The 18,744-nt window shown below is 43.1% G+C and overlaps 2 protein-coding genes across 2 annotated transcripts; one reads left to right on the plus strand and one right to left on the minus strand.

The window, feature by feature from the left end:
- Nucleotides 1–215: 215 nt before the first annotated feature.
- On the minus strand, nucleotides 216–1,349 carry LOC141002788 (trace amine-associated receptor 8a-like). The gene is made up of 2 exons (XM_073474182.1): nucleotides 1,177–1,349; nucleotides 216–1,032 (listed from the first exon to the last, which is right to left on the minus strand). The coding sequence occupies exons 1-2, from the start codon at nucleotides 1,347–1,349 to the stop codon at nucleotides 216–218; spliced, it is 990 nt and encodes a 329-aa protein (XP_073330283.1).
- Nucleotides 1,350–14,378: 13,029 nt separating this feature from the next.
- Nucleotides 14,379–15,589, plus strand: LOC141002696 (trace amine-associated receptor 13c-like). The gene is made up of 2 exons (XM_073474075.1): nucleotides 14,379–14,554; nucleotides 14,773–15,589. The coding sequence occupies exons 1-2, from the start codon at nucleotides 14,379–14,381 to the stop codon at nucleotides 15,587–15,589; spliced, it is 993 nt and encodes a 330-aa protein (XP_073330176.1).
- Nucleotides 15,590–18,744: the final 3,155 nt, after the last annotated feature.

Consider the following 18,744-nt stretch of genomic DNA (forward strand, 5'->3'; position numbering starts at 1 on the left):
AAGGAAGCAATGGCAATTATATAATGACAATTGGCAGCAGAGGCTCATGGAGACTGAATCATCACTATTACGACATATTTCTGACACTTTTGTAATTCACTCAGTCAACAACATGAATCAAATACCTATTTTCTCTGTATAGAAAATACAGAAATTACATATTAGTTACATAACATTGCTAGTGTGTCGGCCTCTTTATACATCAAATTCTCTCGCTACAGCATGTTGATTTCACATGAGTCAACCTGCAGAATCCTGAGTGTAACAATGAGTTTGATGGATTTTCTGAACCAGGCGTAGAAAAAGGTGTAGATCAGAGGATTTAAACAGGAGTTAAAATAGAACAGACATATTACAAAGGCAGCAGCCACAGCATTGAGCATGGTGTCCTGGCCTGTAAGTGCAACACAAAAGTATGGGCAGACACATATTAAAAACACAACTACAACAACACCAAGAGTAGTGGCTGCTTTCAACTCAGATTTCTTAGCAATTACTTTCCCTGAACAATGGAGAGTGACAGCTGCAATATGAGACCGCATGGCACGAGCCTGAGACACAGCCACAACAAATACTCTCATGTACAGAATGACAATGACAGTGACAGGACCAATAAAGGACAAAAAGAGATCAACACGTCCTGCAACATAATCAATGACAATCACACATTGTCCAATACAGGAGTTATACCTGCCTGGTTGTTTCAGGTTATCTTTCAGCAGGAGACTGTGAGAGAGAGCAGAAAACATCCAACACAGACAAACACAGACTTGAACTCTTTTTTGAGTGACTTTAGTGGGGTAATGTAAAGGATCACAAATAGCAACATAGCGGTCAACAGATATGAGCACCATGGTTCCTATTGAGGCAGAGGTAATAATATAATCCAAAAGATAATACACAGTACACATGAGGTCACCGAGGAACCAGCAGCCGTCTACGAGGACAATTTGAAAGATCATGAGGAGGCCCACAAAGAAATCTGATACAGCCAGAGAAAGAAGGAGGAGGTTGGCAGGGGTGTGAAGTTGCCTGGGGAGATAAGAGAGCAAAATAATGTCAATATCTGTATCATTCCAGCTGATAAAAGCCATTATAGAAACATAGAAACATGGGTTACACAGATTTCACTATTTCTTTCGTTGAGGCATAAATCAGTGAAAAATATTTGCCTACTTGAAGTGTGAGATGGAGATGATCACCAGCAGATTGAGAGCCACAGTGAGCAGAGAGATGGAGGACAGAATGATGTAAGTGAGCATGGATACAGAGTGAGGACGCTGAGTCTTCCTGCAGGAGGAGTTGAGGAGTTCTGGAAAGCAGAGTTCAACTTCATCAAGAGTTTTCATCGTCAGAATGAGGAGACGAGATGCTGCTCGATCTTTCAAGTGTCTGCCTGAAGCTCTGTCATACAACTGATTTATGATGTCTGATATCTTACTCCACATCCCTCCTCCCCTTTTCCCTCTGGGGACATTTTTTTTTAAACAAGCAGTGACTGAACTTCTCACTGCTTTAATTACATCATCTATCTTCAATACGCTAAGTCCGAACCTAGCCACCCTTGGCCACCACCTGAATATACTCTTTCCAGGTCAGCAGTTCTCCTCCACTGCTAAACCAGCCTGCTTTCACTTGCTGAGTGTGTGAATGGTTGCCAGAGCTTCAACTGGGCCAACAGAAAGTCCTTATCCATAGCCTCCCAGAACTCTTCCCACGCCATGGTTTTTGCTTCAGCAACCGCTGAGGCTTAAGAGAAGGACCGGGTTGGGGCGCTGCACTACACTTTTATTCTCTGGCCTTAAACCTGCATATGTGACAGAGTTACATGTTGACAGAGAGTTACAGCAGAGTGAAGTATTTTTGTGTTTTCATGTGTTTTAAGTTGCAAATGTCATTGTCAATGCCTGCCTACTCTTCGGAGGATCCTTTGCTCACACTATCAAGAGAGGAGTGCAACTGAGCTATACAATAAACTTACCACTGAAGTCCAAAACAATAAAGAGACCACAAAACTTATTAATTAGAGCAATAGATCCATCCATCCATCCATCCATTATCTGCCGCTTATCCGGGGCCGGGTCGCGGGGGCAGCTGCCTGAGCAGGGATACCCAGACTTCCCTCTCCCCGGACACTTCCTCCAGCTCCTCCTGGGGATCCCAAGGCGTTCCCAGGTCAGCCGGGTGACATAGTCACTCCAGCGTGTCCTGGGTCTTCCTCGGGGTCTCTTCCTCCCGGTGGGGCATGCCTGGAACACCTCGCGAGGGAGGCGTCCAAGGGGCATCCGATACAGATGCCCGAGCCACCTCAGCTGACTCCTCTCGATGTGGAGGAGCAGCGGTTCTACTCCGAGCTCCTCCCGCGTGACAGAGCTCCTCACCCTATCTCTAAGGGAGCGCCCTGCCACCCTGCGGAGGAAACTCATTTCGGCCGCTTGTATCCGGGATCTTATTCTTTCGGTCATGACCCAAAGTTCATGACCATAGGTGAGGGTAGGAACGTAGACTGACCGGTAAATCGAGAGCTTCGCCTTTCGGCTCAGCTCTCTCTTCACCACGACAGACCGATACAACGAGCGCATTACTGCGGCCGCCGCACCGATCCACCTGTCAATCTCACGCTCCATCCTTCCCTCACTCGTGAACAAGACCCCGAGATACTTAAACTCCTCCACTTGAGGCAGGAACTCTCCCCCAACCTGGAGGGAACAAGCCACCTTTTTCCGGTCGAGAACCATGGCCTCAGACTTGGAGGTGCTGATTCTCATCCCAACTGCTTCACACTCGGCTGCAAACCGCCCCAGAACATGCTGGAGGTCCCGGCTCGAAGGAGCCAACAAGACAACATCATCCGCGAAAAGCAGGGATGAAATCCGGTGGCTCCCGAACCAGATCCCCTCCGGCCCATGACTGCGCCTAGAAATTCTGTCCATAAAAATAATGAACAGAACCGGTGACAAAGGGCAGCCCTGCCGGAGTCCAACATGCACTGGAAACAGGTCTGACTTACTGCCGGCAATGCGAACCAAGCTCCTGCTCCGGTCGTACAGGGACCGTACAGCCCTTAGTAGAGGGCCCTCGACCCCGTACTCCCGAAGCACCCCCCACAGAGTGCCACGAGGGACATGGTCGAATGCCTTCTCCAAGTCCACAAAACACATGTGGACTGGTTGGGCAAACTCCCATGAACCCTCCAGCACCCTGCTGAGGGTATAGAGCTGGTCCAGTGTTCCACGGCCAGGACGAAAACCGCATTGTTCCTCCTGAATCCGAGGTTCGACTATCGGCCGAATTCTCCTCTCCAGTACCCTGGAATAGACTTTACCAGGGAGGCTGAGGAGTGTGATCCCCCGGTAGTTGGAACACACCCTCCGGTCCCCCTTTTTGAATAGAGGGACCACCACCCCGGTCTGCCAGTCCAGAGGCACTGTCCCCGACTGCCACGCGATGTTGCAGAGACGTGTCAGCCAAGACAGCCCCACAACATCCAAAGACTTGAGGTACTCAGGGCGGATCTCATCCACCCCCGGTGCTTTGCCACCGGGCAGCTTCCGGACTACCTCGGTGACTTCGGCTTGGGTGATGAATGGATCAACCTCCGAGTCCCCAGCCTCTGCTTCCTCTATGGAAGACGTGTCAGTGGGATTGAGGAGATCCTCGAAGTACTCCTTCCACCGCCCGACGATATCCCCAGTCGAGGTCAACAGCTCCCCGCCTCCACCGTAAACAGTGTTGGCGGGGTGCTGCTGGTGGGCCTACTGGAGGGCGGGCCCACGTCGCTCCTTCGGGCTGTGCCCGGCCGGGTCCCGTGGGCAAAGACCCGGCCACCAGGCGCTCGCCTGCGAGCCCCAACCCCGGGCCTGGCTCCAGGGTGGGGCCCCGGTGACGCCATTCCGGGCGACGTACACTTCCTTGATGTATTCTTAATCATAGGGGGCTGGAACCGCTCTTAGTCTGACCTGTCACCTAGGACCTGTCTGCCTTGGGAGACCCTACCAGGGGCATTAAGCCCCGGACAACATAGCTCCTAGGATCATTCAGGTACTCAAACCCCTCCACCACGGTAAGGTGTCGGTTCAAGGAGGAGAGCAATAGATTTAAGGCAAAAAAAAAAAATATTGTGTGCATCACAGGAAGCAGAGTTAGCCTCAAGTACGACCCTGCACTATTGCAGAGCATGTTCATGTACACAGTACTTACAGGCTTACAAAATGACAACATTAAAACTGTATCCTCGTGTTAGCAAAGAGACAGATTTTGGGGGACCCAACCACCCAGTGAAGCCCTTAGCTAACCTCCCAGCTAAACACCCAGTCGACTCGTCAGCCCACCACCCATTGTATGTTCGCTCACCTGTTTGTAACCTTTAAGAAGGTACAGAGTACACAGGGGCTTCAATGAAGAGGCCGCAACAGCCAGTGTGGGTCATACATGCCATTTATTTTATTATAACTAAAACTCTAAGAACACAGGCAAGAAGAGACAAGAGGACAGACAGTCATACTACGGCTGGGACACCAACCACTCACTGCTAGGACACTGGTGAATGGAGGACCTCGCCAGCCGCAGCACTAGAAACAATGTTAAAACTCTAAAACAATTCAAATCCTATATTAAACAATAAAAACAATAGAATCAATAAAGCTAAAATATAAATAATACTAAACTAAAATAAACGGCAGTCAGTGCTTTGCCTAAAAACAAACAAAAGCACTGTTAGTTTACTTTAGGACACAAGAGGTTTAAATGCTGTATGTTTTACACACCTCTGTGCTGGCAGTCAAGTCAGTCCTAAAAGCAAGTTTAGCAGACCCACAATTAAAATCATTAAACTACAAATACCTCAGGGTGCAAGCACTCCTACCATACCCTAACAATTAAAATGCTAACATGAGTATAAAACAATGTTAAAAGTCCATCCTACCAGAGCCACAGGGAATCAAACAGTCACAGCCCTGGTGTGCACACAAAGGATATGAAGAGTGACTGCTGCAGTCACACCTGCTGCCAATCAGTCCCTCCTCCAATTCCTGTCGCTTGATTGGTCTCTAGCCTCTGCCTCTGCTCTTTGAGTCCTAGTGATCTCCTGCTACATGTTGATGTAAACAACATTCAAGCCCAGCACACAAAAGACCAGGAAAAGAGGACAGAGCTCTGGGATGCCCCCAATGATCTCAGCCACCTAGATGAAAACCAGAGGCAGGTTGTCCGTGAGATGTTGAGGGAAGGTCCCCAAGCCTTTATAAGAGGGATGAAGGACTATGTGATGGATTTGATTGCTGTATATATTATAGAGAGTTAAACTGCAAGACTCACCCTGACAGGCAGTCAACCCCCAACCCCCTGATAATAGGCCTGACACCCAGGGGCCTGCATGAATGGGCCAGGATTCCATTTGGACCTATAAATGCTCCAGTGGCCTTTCAACACTGGACGACACCCTTGTATTCAGCAAAACATTTGAAAACCATGTTGATGATGTAAAGAAAGTATTGCAGAGACTGAGGCAGTATGGAATCAAACTAAAATCAAGCAAATGTGAGTTATTCAAAACCTAAATATGCTACCTTGGGAGAATAGCATCAGCAGAAGGAAACAAAATGGACTGCACTGACCCTCCTGAAAGAAAAAAAAACAAACAGTTTGTGAGTTGAGACTATTAAGTAACTATTAAGCTACTATCGCTAATACATAAAGGACTTTTCTTGCATTGCCAGCCCCCTTTATGAGCTCACGAAGGCACCTGTTCGCAAAGCTCACAGCCACCAGGAAGTAAGTCACACAAAGCAGGAAATTGAAAAGTGCTACCATCTCACACAAAGATTAAGTGGACTGACTCACACCAACAGATTATTGAGCAACTTATAGACTGTCTAATTCAACCCCCTGGCCTGTTATTCCCAGATTTTCCCCAGCCGTTTTTGTCCTTCATACAGACGCTTTTAACAAGGGGCTAAGAGCTGGGCTGCATCAGTAACAAAGTGAAAAGCGTACAGAAAAAAACACCTTCACTTTGAAGTGGAATTCCTTGCTCTCAAGTGGGAAAATACAGAAAGATTCCATGACTATTTGTATTATGCCCCCTTTTTTTTTTTTACAGTTAACAGTGACAACATCCCCTTAACTTACATGCTGTCCACTGCTAAGTTTAACGCCATGGGTAGGACATGGGTAGCAGAAATAGCCGACTTTAATTTTATGATAAAATACAGCCCTGGCAAAGACTACATAGAAACTGATAGTTTGTCTAGAATGCCAGTTGACATTGAGAAGATGATGGGTGTGTGCATGGAGGATATGTCTTATGATGCAGTGGGAACGACTGCCCAGGCAGTGGAAACACAGCCAGAGTCAAATGCCTCATGGTCTATGGCCATATCTGTTAAAAGTCTGCTTGATGCCTCAGTCACATATATGAATACAATTTTCTTTGTCATAATTTTGCTTTTATAAAATAATGTACAAATAAGACAAGACAAGATTACATTTAATAAAATGGAGGGAGGAGAAGAAAAATGTATGACAACACAAATTATGCAGATATCAAATTTGCCATGCCATGTGTTGTATAGCCAGGTCTTAAATATGAGCATTTTCAGCCACTCCTGGTGCTTCTGGCTTCAATATGAGGTGGCCAATGTTGATATTGTGGCGGACTGCCACAAATAAATTAATGCGTAGAAAACACTGGAGCATGCACCTCTCCTTCTCCCTTTGCAGATGTCCCTGCCAGCAGGTTTGCCTGAGATTGACATGTGAGTGGTTCTGCTTGCCTTGCACTATAACTCAAATAACCTCCAACGGTCTGAGTATTTGTCACACAGTAGTGTGAGGTTCTTAATAAAACCAGCAAACTCCACTGTTAAGAAAGAGGCACCGAGCAAGTTTAAATAATTCATTAAAACTGTTATAACACCAATTAAAATTGTAAGAAACACTTAAAATGATGCATAAAATGAGGGTACTATAGTCCAATATTCAAGGGCAGTGTTCAGTTCAACAAGAAAAGGGGGGATTGGAGGTACTCAAGTCTTAAGGGGGAAGGGGGGGAACGCAGAGACTCCTGTGGCCGTCAATCTCTCTGTGCCGGCCCTGGTGCTCCGCCAAACGTCCCTCCTCTCGCTGCCGCTATGGACAGACAAATAAAGACAACACTCTCAGTGGTGGTCACACACCAATAGCAGCTCTCACACACATAATTACTTAGTTTGGTTTGCTTTCCTTTACTTATCGTTTTGTGGGCGTTGAACCAATTTCTCCACCTCGGCTTAGGTCCTCCGCGGCGACCCACACCCGACTCGTTCCGTCTTTTCTCTTGCTTGGCATAGCCACGTGGCGTAGCCTTCATCTCCACGAATGTGTCCGGTGAACCTATCCTTGTTCACTTCTTAAATACAGGAAACTCAACGTCTCTGCCGTCTGCCCTTGTGTCCCGATCTCTACTACTTCGTTCTCTTCTCCTGCTCACCTGTTTTCGAGCCTCATTTAACTGCAGCCAGAGATCTTATCCACCACTCCTGAGCTGGAGGCGTGGGATGCAATCAGTCCCAGCTGTTTAAAATCACTTGTCAACTTGGTCCAGTTCTAAAACAATCCTTATACATCAACAAAACACCATGCAATAAACTGGTAATTAAAAACACAACACACATGCATAAAAAAAACATGCAACATAAAAGAAGACTAAGTGATCTAAGCTTACAATAAAAATTAAAACTGCAAGCAGTGATGAACGGGCCCTCGCAGTCCACGCGCGTTGGGGTATGCTGCTGTCGCTGCACAATGCTGTTGGGGCATGCTGCTGTCGGGGCTTGTTCATGCAACAACTTCCGTTGAGGAATCAAAAATGAAGGCATTGAAGCCGTTCTTTCGTCATTAGCAATAAAAGCGCCATCTATTGGCCGATTTGCACCAAATTTTGCAGAAACCCTCACCGGGCCATGGAACGCAACTGGCAAAAGTTTTGTGTTAATGGGACTGCATTTGGTCAAGATATGCAAGACTGTCTGTTTGACCACAATGTGCAGGAAATTGTTGTTTTATATTTTGGGCGTTCTGTGGACTATTACAATTCTTTTAATAACTTTCTGTCAGGAGGGTCCACAGATGCTGTGTGCAAAGTTTGGTGTAAATCGGAGAAATGGCCTGGGAGGAGTTCGAAAAAGTAGGTTTGCGACATTCCGGGAATTTGCAAATGGAAATTTAGCGTGAAAGTGGGCGTGGCCTACATCACACAATTCAGCTGTATGCAGGGAAAACGTAGATATAAGGTTTAACATCGTGCTCCATTTTATGTGGCAGTTATTAGCCGAAAACGGTTTTGTGTTGATAATAGCGCCACCTGCTGGTCATATTTAGTGTGTGAGTTACAGGGGCCAGTCTATACCACCCCTATCAATTTCATATCCATAAGTGTTATGGTGTGGGCACAGTGCCAAATATGAAATTAAACTGGCACCAGAGCGCCACCTACTGTCAGATTGGGAACATGTTTGTCAGCTATCCTCAAGAGGGCATTGGCAATGAGTGTACCAAGTTTTGTGTTAATCCAAGCAACCGATGTGGAGATATAAAATACTTCAATTTAAAGAGCGCCACCTAGTGGTCATCGGCCAAAATTTGCACAGAGCCTTAGGGGCTCACGTGGAAGTAGTATCCTGAGTTTCATGTCATTTGGACACACCATTGTGGAGATATGCAACACTTCCTGTTTTGACCCTAATCTACAGGAAGTTGTTATTTAATAACTTGAGTATTCTTTGGCATATCAAAATTCTTTTAATAACTTTTTGTCAGAAGGGTCCACAGATGCTGTGTGCAAAGTTTGGTGCAAATTGGTGAAATTGCCTGGGAGGAGTTCGAAAAAGTAGGTTTGCAACATTTTGCAAATTTGTGAAAAAAAACGCCGGGTGAAAATGGGCGTGGCCTGTATCAGGAGATTCAGCACAATTAACTGAACACGTGGATATAAGGTTTTTGAATGTGCAACAAAGTATGTGGGAGTTATTAGCCAAAACGCACTTTCCTTGATTATAGCGCCACCTAGTGGTGAAAATTCACAATGACAACAGATTATAAAATTTTTCGCCAGGTCTGATCTATATTCCAAGTTTGGTGAGTTTTGGGGTATGTTCAGACAGTGAAAAATGCGATCATTTGGGACAAAGAAAAATAATAATCACTACAAAAACAATAGGGACCTCGCAGGTTTCCTACTCGGGCCCTAACAAGATCTCACTCTGACATATGCTACCCTTGTAAATTTTGCTTGTGCCCCCTGAAGGGTCCTCACTACCGTGTGTGGCAGGCCTGTTTCTGGGAGGTGTGTCCTTTCAGGGCCCAAGCCCAAAGCTGAAAGCCCTGAGGAAAACGGTGAAACAGAGCCCCTTGAGCCTGTGAAAGTAGATCCTTCCGGACCGAGAGCTCCCATGGCATCCCACATATCAATGGTGGGAGGCAGCAGAACCAGACCATGTGAGGCCAGTTCAGGGCTACCAGGACTAACTGCACTATCTCAATCTGAATCCTGTGCAAGAGTGGAAGAAGGAGACTGAAAGGGGGAAACACATACAGAAGGCCTTGGGGCCAACGATGGGCCAAGGCGTCTGTTCTGAGGGGCAGGTGATCTCACCCCCGGGAGAAGGACAGGGAGCAATGCTTTTTTTTAAGGTTGACTCCCTAGTGGTAAAAAGATCTGAGCCACTGTCCCAAAGCTCAAAAGATCTCTGCCACCACATCGGGTGGATCCATTCTCTTGGGCTCTGCCCCCTGTGGATGCTGCCTGACTCTCCAGTCTAGGCACCTGTACTGCTTTGAGGAACAGAAGGCGTGGAGATACCCCAGCCCCCAGCCTGTGTACCAGTCTGCAGAGGGGAGGGGGGCCAAGGCCTCCCAGGCTGTTGATATAAAATGCTGCAAAAGCACTGTCTGTCCCTAGCAACTCATGGTGACCTTGCACATGCAGCAAGAAACTTCTGCAGGGTGAGATTGGCTGCCCTCAAATCCAGCCTGTTGATATGCTGGGAAGCCCATCTGTTGCTCCAGTGGGCTATGCCAATTCGTTTGCCCTCGTGCACTGCACCCATGCTTACCAGGGACACATTGGACGTCAGAAGTTAGCGATGGGTCACCGGACGCAGCCTGCTCCTCCTGGCAAGATTGCTTGGGCGTCTCCACCAGTGGTACACCACATGTTACCAATGGCTCTGGCCTTCAACCACTTCTGTGGTCAATGCTGCTATAGCCTGATCCACCAGGGGTAACTGACCACAGCAAATGCTCTCCCAGTGTCTAGTGGCAGCCCTTTCTAGCAACCTGCCCTTACAGGAGAGATGGATGACCTGGGAGGGATTCTCAAGGTGTCTATGAACTTGCCTCTCAAAGTGAGGGAAGAAGGAACAGAAAATGGGGCTGTCATAGCCTCCCCAATCTAATCAAAGATGGAGGGGGCAAAATGAGTCTTTGTTGGGGGGTGGATGCCAAGGGTCTTAGAAGCCCTTTCTACCAGAAACCTAGTGAGGTGGCCCAGTTGTTTGGTGTGGTCACCTATTTCCTCCTCTGGATCTGCCTGTGGCTGACCAGAGGGGAGGCCTTCCTCCACTGTCTCTGGGAACAATGATTCAACATCTACTTCTTCCTCCTCCTCCTCTCCTATGTCTGTGGGCAGGAGGCACGCAAGATGGACCGAGGGTGGGGCCTGACCAACATTGCTAGCTCAGCTCCTTTAGCTCCAAACTCTTGGGGCTCTTTGTTGAGGTACTGGAATGGAAACAACAGGAGTTGTTCCTTTAAAGAGGCACTTTGTCTTCCTGGTATGACTTAGCTGGCATGATAAAGCAATTTATACAGGTGGCAGGGTCCTCACGGACTATTATGGCATGACCGTGGCTTTCCTCTTTTTCCCCCCAAGACACACATTTATCATGCCATTTCCATCTTCATTTTTTCCGATTTTGGGAGAGAGTGACTGGGGAAGACATGCAGCAAAGAGCCACCACATGGTTTTTCATCTTGGGCCAATGGCAAGGACATAGTCCCTGCCTGAACAACACAGGCACAGACATGCAATACATCCATGCTGCACTCCTATTCTTGAAAAGGTGAGGAGACGGCGTTACCCAAAGACACGAAAGTGGGCACAGCCTTGCAGTGTGTCCATATGGTGCACTCCTATCACCCCTGGCAAACTCAGCATGCTCTGCTGCTTCACATCAACGACATCGGATTCCACAAGAGCTACACCAGGCGCATCAGTGGGCCCACCATGCAACAGCCACCAGCGTGCTTGAACTGCCAGAAAACCCTTGAAAAACCTACAACCTCTAATCACAACTGTCCTTCAGGTTGTGACTAAAGTTTGTGATTCCCTTATTTTTAGGGAATTTATTGTTTTTCTTCATTGCATGTAATTTTAGTCTCCAAGGCACTCCAATCTGGCCAAATGTGATCAATTTACATGCATGTAAAAACTGTTCATAAAACTAATCATAGTAAAATAACTTACTAACTAAAACAAATCATTGTGTGAGATAAATGGAATGCCAGATTCTGATTTAATCTTATAATTGGTCCTGTTGCTTTTTCTTTTTATCAGCTGACTTGCTCAAAATTGAAATAAGTCTATGTGGTAAACATGAAGGCTCTAGAAATTCTTTCACAAGCATTCCAAGCTGGTGTTTGACAGTTTTCTTGTGTTTAAGTGGATGGTTGAGTGTCATGTTTCTGTTGCGATGATTGATAGGAGATAACGCATCCACTCACATTTGCTTCAAAAATATTCCATAGCAAAATTGGTGAAACATCATTTTTTATCATCTAAAAATAAAACATTTTCATCTGAGTCAACAAAAATGTTTTCTTGTGAGCAATTAGGATCAAGCCTCCAGTTTTCTTTCTTTCCTCAAGCAGCGTCAGTGAAACAATGACAATGGGCAATGGTTAGAGAGCATAACGTTGTGTTTTTTTGGAATTATGCACTCAAGACACAAGTTTTCCATCCAGTGTATATATTGTCAACTTTAGAATGAAATGAGTACTTTCTCCCTGAATTTGAAATTCTCCACACATCAAATAATTTTGTATTGTTGATATGTGATTTCAGGAAATTGGAAGCATTAGATGCTGCCACTTTTTTAGTAAATGATCTAAATAAGTAACCAGGACTACAATTCAATCAATTTATTACATTTATAGTAGTAAAATGGAGGATTGCGGTAAAGATTTTCCTAAATAAATTGTGATTCATCCCAGTTTGGCCCATAAATGTCCAGTAATGTAATTGGTGTGGGTTGTATATCACCTGTAACCAAAAATATATCTCCCCTATATCCCCATACATCTGCAAGCCTAGTTTTTGTTTCACACTTTAGAATGGTGCATCTGACTTATGCATCTGGCTGTAATTTTACCATGTTTAAAATTTTTCAAATGCATCTCTTGTAAGGAAATCGCATCAGCCTGAAGCTTTCTTAGATGATACAATGCTTTACCTTATTTTACTGGCTCCTTAATTCTATTCACATTCCATGTGCAAAAAGTAGAATTTCCTCGTTCCTATTCAAAGTTCAAAGTCAAAGTCGACTTTATTGTCAAAACTGCAATATGTACAAGACATACAGAGAATTGAAATTGTGTTTCCCTCTGTCCAGACAATATAAGTGAATATGTACAGAAAAAGCAGAAAATAGAAATATAAGAATATAAAATAAAATAGAAATATAGATCTAAAAATAAAAATAAAAATAAAATATGTACAGCTAAGAGACATTCGGGAATATAAAGTCCGGAGATATAAATAGTGTGGAATAGATATGTCAGTATTGGGGTTGGATATAAATATAGATATAAATATGGCAGTTTGATATAAATATGACAGTATAAAATGGTCTAAACTGGACTATGACAATGAAGTTGTAAACATTCTTACACAGTGCAAGTAGATTTTAAAGTGTTTTTTGAGTTGTAAAAGTGGCTGGTGCCATTTGGGGGGGGGGGGGGTCAACAATGTCCAGAGTTAGTGGGGGCAGCGGGCGGAGAAGGAAGGGGGGGCAGCGCTGGGAGGGAGTTCAGCATCCTGATGGCCTGGTGATCCTGATGTCTCATACTACTGTATCTCATCAGTTGCTGCAGCCTACACAGTCTGTATTTGAATGCTTCATTTTTTGTTTTGTTTTGATGATGACATTTCGTCAGCTGCATCGACAAAAGAGGCTAAAGGCTGAAATGTTAACAAATTGGCTATGTCGTTTGATTAGTCTCAAAACCCACGTAAAAACCAGGTGTGTGCACATCATACCAGTGCTCCGAACAAATACGGTGCTGCAATCATAGCTGGGATGAAAGCAGGTAGGAGAAACAGTGGCTGATGTCTTCCCTCCTGTCCTTAGCTATATCTCAATTCAGGGGCTGCATCCTTTCAAGGCTGCATTTGAAGACCGAATGCGTCACAGCAGCAATGTGCCATTTCAAAGGCTCTTTAAAATCTGGCTTTTTTTTCTTTCTCTTTTCTTTCCAAAAAGAGAATTATGCCCAATTATGTTGAGCCAATTTATAATTCATAATACTTACACAAAGGGAACAAGATGAACATTTTTAGACCGGTTTAACCCTGTTTTATTTATTTATTTATTTTTCAGATAGCTGAATATCACTTTAAAAAGTCTACTACAAATGTTCACAATGGTTACACAGCTAACCTGAATCTAATGTGGGCAGTCTTTCCGGTTCTCCCTTTATGTCCAACAAGCCCCAAAGTTCATGTCTACGAGGTCCTTGAAAAGTCTCCAGCTTGTGTAAATTGTCATACTGTAAGTTTTCATACTTTCTATTTGAATGTCCACATCTGATTGTTATTCAAGGTCAGGGGTCTGCCTATAACAAAGAAGCTAACACTGAATCAAAGAATTAATGTCACATTTCTCAAAATTTCATGTCTTTTGATATTTATAGAATCTAAAAAAATTCTGCAAGAAAAAAAACTTGAAAATTTAAAAAAAAGAAAATCATTGAATTATGGTTTAGTTTGCTGATTTTTTTCAATAGATTTTTTTTTAATTTGCCTGTGTAAAATTGAATGGGATATAGCTATAAGGAAAAAAATTTTAAACTTTCCAATCACTCTTCGTGGCTATTTGAGTAGAGATTTCTGAGTTCATGAGGTGCACTTGAATGCACAATGACGTCCCTGATGGTATGCAGAGGCCACACCTTTCCACAGCCTTTTTTTCTGTGGGTGATACTGTAGAGGAGGGTGGACTGAAAATGAAACGATAGCTGTAGTTGAGGGAAAAAAGGGGGTGAGGGGGAGAAGAGATAAATCAGTTGTTTGACAGAACATACAGCCAGAGGTCAGCAGCCTCTCCTCTCATCCTTTTTCTTCAATGATGGAAACACTGGAAGAAACTGAACTCTGCTTTCCACAACTCCTCAACACATCCTGTAGGAGGGCAAAGCGCCCACACACTGAGGCTGTGCTGATTTACATTCTGCTGTCCTTCATCTCTCTGCTGACTGCAACTCTCAACCTGCTGGTCATCATCTCTATCTCCCACTTCAAGTAGCAAATTATTTAATCAATTCATGAAAGTGACAGACATATATAAATTAAAGGTTCACAGAAAGAGAATATAAAGTGTCAGATCTGGCTATGTGTTGATTCATGATTATAAACTCTGCTTTTACATTTTACTCATGGATTATGTCTGATAATATTATAATGGAATAAAAATTGATACTACAAAAAATAATACATATGATTCCCCTCTTTCAATACAGGCAGCTCCACACCCCAACCAACCTCCTCCTCCTCTCTCTGGCTGTCGCAGATTGCTCAATGGGTCTCCTCATGTCTTTCCAGATCCTTCTCACAGACGGCTGCTGGTTTCTTGGTGACCTCATGTGTGCTTTGTTCGGTGTTTTAGACTTCATTATTACCTCTGCTTCAGTAGGAACCATGGTGCTCATATCAGCTGACCGCTATGTGGCTATTTGTGACCCTCTGCATTACTCCACTAAAATCCCTGTGAGAGTAGTGACACTCTGTACTTGCCTTTGTTGGGTCTGCTCTGTTCTATACAACAGCCTAATAATGATGGATAACTTAAAAAAACAAGGCAGGTATAATTCCTGTGCTGGAGAGTGTGTGATTGTCATTCACTACATTGCAGGAGTTGTTGACCTTATTTTGACCTTTATTGGTCCTGTCACTGTCATTGTAGTTCTGTATATGAGAGTTTTTGTGGTGGCTGTGTCTCAGGCTCGTGCCATGCGGTCCTACATTACAGCTGTCACACTTCAGAGCTCAGAGACTGTTTCTGCCAAGAAATCAGAGTTGAAAGCAGCCAGGACTCTTGGTGTTGTTGTAGTTGTGTTTCTGTCATGCCATTGTCCATATTACTGTTCCTCTCTCGTAGGTCAGAACACCTTGTTTAGTGTTACATCTGTGCCCTTAGAGACGTGGCTCTTCTATTTCAACTCTTGCCTAAACCCGGTGATCTATGCTTTTTGCTATCCGTGGTTTCGAAAATCCATTAAGCTTATTGTAACATTAAAGATACTTCAGCCTGACTCCTGTGAAGCCAACTTACTGTAGAGACTGTGTAAGCAGTGAGATGTATAAATGTCTACCACTTCTATTGTATGTATATGTATTTAATGAAGAACATGTCACATAAATCTACTGAAAGTGTGATTATGTCATCTTATTTCTCTTAATTTGTTTTTATATACAGTAACCTCAATATCATGTACTACCTTTGACTGGTCCCCGTGTTAATGGAGCCTGTGTAATATGCAAAAATACAGTTTATTGTTGGAGAGTCAGAGTGTTCAGTTTTAACTGAAGAAAAAGCCTTCACATTTACACTGAAGAAAGGATAATTGCAACAATTATTGTGCTCAATGTGACTCTCTCTCAATGTGAGTCATGTGACTCTGATGGAGACACATCACATTGAATCACACTGAATAAACCTATATTTTCTTAATCCATGTGCTCCAGTATACTTTGGACTCGTTCCTGCCCTCTTACATTCCAGACTATATATCTATTGATTTATACTTTGCTGATGTTTTTCCTGATTTGAATACCCTTCTCTGAGAGTACCAGACACGCATTCAGCTTCATGTGCAGTGGCTGGAGTGCATTTTTAAAAAAATAGTTTGTGAATATATATAGTTTTGAATTGATCAGCATTTGTTCAAAACACATTATTTACAATGTCCTAGCCATTCTTCTTAGGTACAACCAAACAACAAACAATGATTAGGATTCTATGTACTGGGTAGGAGGAGCTTGGGTGGGAGAAATACTTTCTCCAATGTTTTTTCCCACATTGAATTTTAAAATCATAGTTGCTGATATAATCAAAAATGTCTATATAAAGTTGACTCTAACTATCTAGTTCAACCAAAGATAGTCTGGCTAAAAGAGCCAATGGAATCTGAAGCTGTATGGTTGGCTCTTTTATGGTGCAATACAGAGCTGAAGCCTTCCAGTTTCCCTCATCGGACCATATTTCATAAAAAAATATTTATGGTGGTGAATGGAGTCAGACAAATAATTGTATAATCCCGCCTGAATTGTGCCATGAATTACACGTATGATATTTGTCAACTTAAAAGATATTTTTTTCAACTTGAGGAAGTGTATCAAAAAGTCATAAAACTAATGAAATTTAAGAATGTGAAAATACATAAATTTAAAGACTTCATATCCAACAATCATGTTAGTCACATTGTCTTGTTTAAAGGTCACATTGATAACGTTTTTGTGTAGACGAATAATTTTTTCATAATAACACATCTACAGAGATTGTGGAAAGGTGCAGAATAGAAGTATCCCTTTCCTTAAAAACATTATTATGACTGTGAATTAATAATTTTGTGTTGTTGGGTCCAAAATGATTGTTTTGTCTATCTCTGTGTAAGAATTCTGACAGTTGGTTCAACCCTCTAACAAGGTTTATCAGCAAATAGTATAATGCCGTTGGAATCACATGGTATCTGTGTTTTATCAGTTTGTGGAGGAAAACAAGTTAAAAATGGCTGATTTCTACAAGATGCACTCAGCATACTTTACTTCCACGTTAGCTAGCTAGCGTTAGCGACATTAACGTTTGATAGGGTTAACGTGCACGATGTAAGTGTTTGCAACCAGTGACGTCAGCTAGCTAGCATTAGCAATTTTAGCTACAACAAACTGGCAACTACTTAAGGGGGCAGATGAGTCGAACAATAGCGGTGTTGTGACATGAATGGAAGTGTCTTTTTGCTGTCTGTCTGTGGTCAGCGTGATGCTGTCACAACTGTGCAAGATGCAATCAGGAAACTTTACAGTTGTGTATTTGACATAAAAATGAAGGCTGGGTAACACTTTACAATAAGGTACAAAAAATGTGAGTAGTTGGGAATGACCTGAGTTAATGAACCATTAATGAGTAATTCTGAAATAACTGCGATTTCAGGAGTATATAGCAGATAATGATGAGTTACTGGAGCACAGACTGGGAGATAATACATTAATGAATCATTAGGTAATGATTAGTTCATAAATATCTGTAACTCTTGATTCACTTTCAACCAGCCACTGAGTGAAATGAACTAGTGACGACTCATCATTCCTAATTACTGAATCATGACTTACTCTTTTTGTGTACCCTAAAGTAAAGTAAACCATCATACTGAGTTATAAACCAATAAAGACTCATTAGTTATTAATTACTTAATTCATATATGCCTTTACCCACTTAGTCATTATAATTATATTTTTTAAATCCTACTGTCTCTGGTCTGTTATTAAAGAACTAAATGAGAACTCCCAGGAAATACTCAGTACCTAATCATTAAGTAATGAGAGACAAGTCAGTAACTTCTCGGTATTACTCATCATTTTAAATGAAGGTACACAAAAAGAAAAGAAACGTGATGATATGTGATCAGGAATTAGTAAGTAACTCAGCCATTAACTCATCATTATCTACTTTATAGTCCTGAAATAACAGTTATTGAGGAATTACTCATTAACTATCAAGTCATTCCTGATTCATTCTTTACTCGCTCCACTGTAACTTACTGTAAAGTGTTACCGAGTGTAAACATGTTGACAGCCTACTGGTGTGATTGCATTATGGTCTCTGGTTTAAGATATCATCATTTTAAAACTTATTAAAGTAATTATATTAGTAGTCAACATTACTGGTCCTCGTTTTTTTCCCCCACATGCTGTCCCATGTCAACATGTGTTTTCATGTCTGGCAAGAGTTAGCTGGCTCAATGACTGCTGGTAGATTTCAGCAGGGACTTTCCCAACGACCTGACTGTACAATAAGTATCACGATGTCTCCTTGGTTCGCTTGGCTAGCAAAACCATAAAAGGCACACCAGAGATCACAACTGTCCTGCTATTTATAGTACATGTTGAAAAGAACCCTTCCCAGTACCTGCAGGCCATTATAGAGATAACTCCAAAAACAGCCCAAACTCATTTGGGGCATGCAGAGTCCCCTTACACCATGATGCCCTCAATACCAACCCAAAACAACAAGTATCCCAATCTTAACTCAATCTACTGTCAAAGTTTGGGTCAAATGTTTTTCTTCCTGCACTCTGAAACATTAAAAATCCAGGCACTGACCAGTCCTTCCTGACACATGTGTGAAGCTCAATTACAAAGGATTGTGGAAAACAAGGACTGTTCATCCTACTGAGTAAAAATTAGCTTAAAGCACCCATGAAAATAGTGTGTCT

This window comes from Pagrus major, chromosome 9 (assembly GCF_040436345.1).
Source record: "Pagrus major chromosome 9, Pma_NU_1.0".
NCBI lineage: Eukaryota > Metazoa > Chordata > Actinopteri > Spariformes > Sparidae > Pagrus > Pagrus major.

What these genes read in the sequence shown, in the direction of transcription:
- LOC141002788 (XM_073474182.1), bottom strand. Translation starts at nt 1,349, where the DNA reads ATGAAAACTCTTGATGAAGTTGAACTCTGCTTTCCAGAACTCCTCAAC. An exon ending in ATCTCCATCTCACACTTCAA is followed by an intron (nt 1,033 to 1,176) that starts GTAGGCAAATAT and finishes TTATCTCCCCAG; the next exon opens with GCAACTTCACACCCCTGCCA.
- LOC141002696 (XM_073474075.1), top strand. Translation starts at nt 14,379, where the DNA reads ATGATGGAAACACTGGAAGAAACTGAACTCTGCTTTCCACAACTCCTC. An exon ending in ATCTCTATCTCCCACTTCAA is followed by an intron (nt 14,555 to 14,772) that starts GTAGCAAATTAT and finishes CTTTCAATACAG; the next exon opens with GCAGCTCCACACCCCAACCA.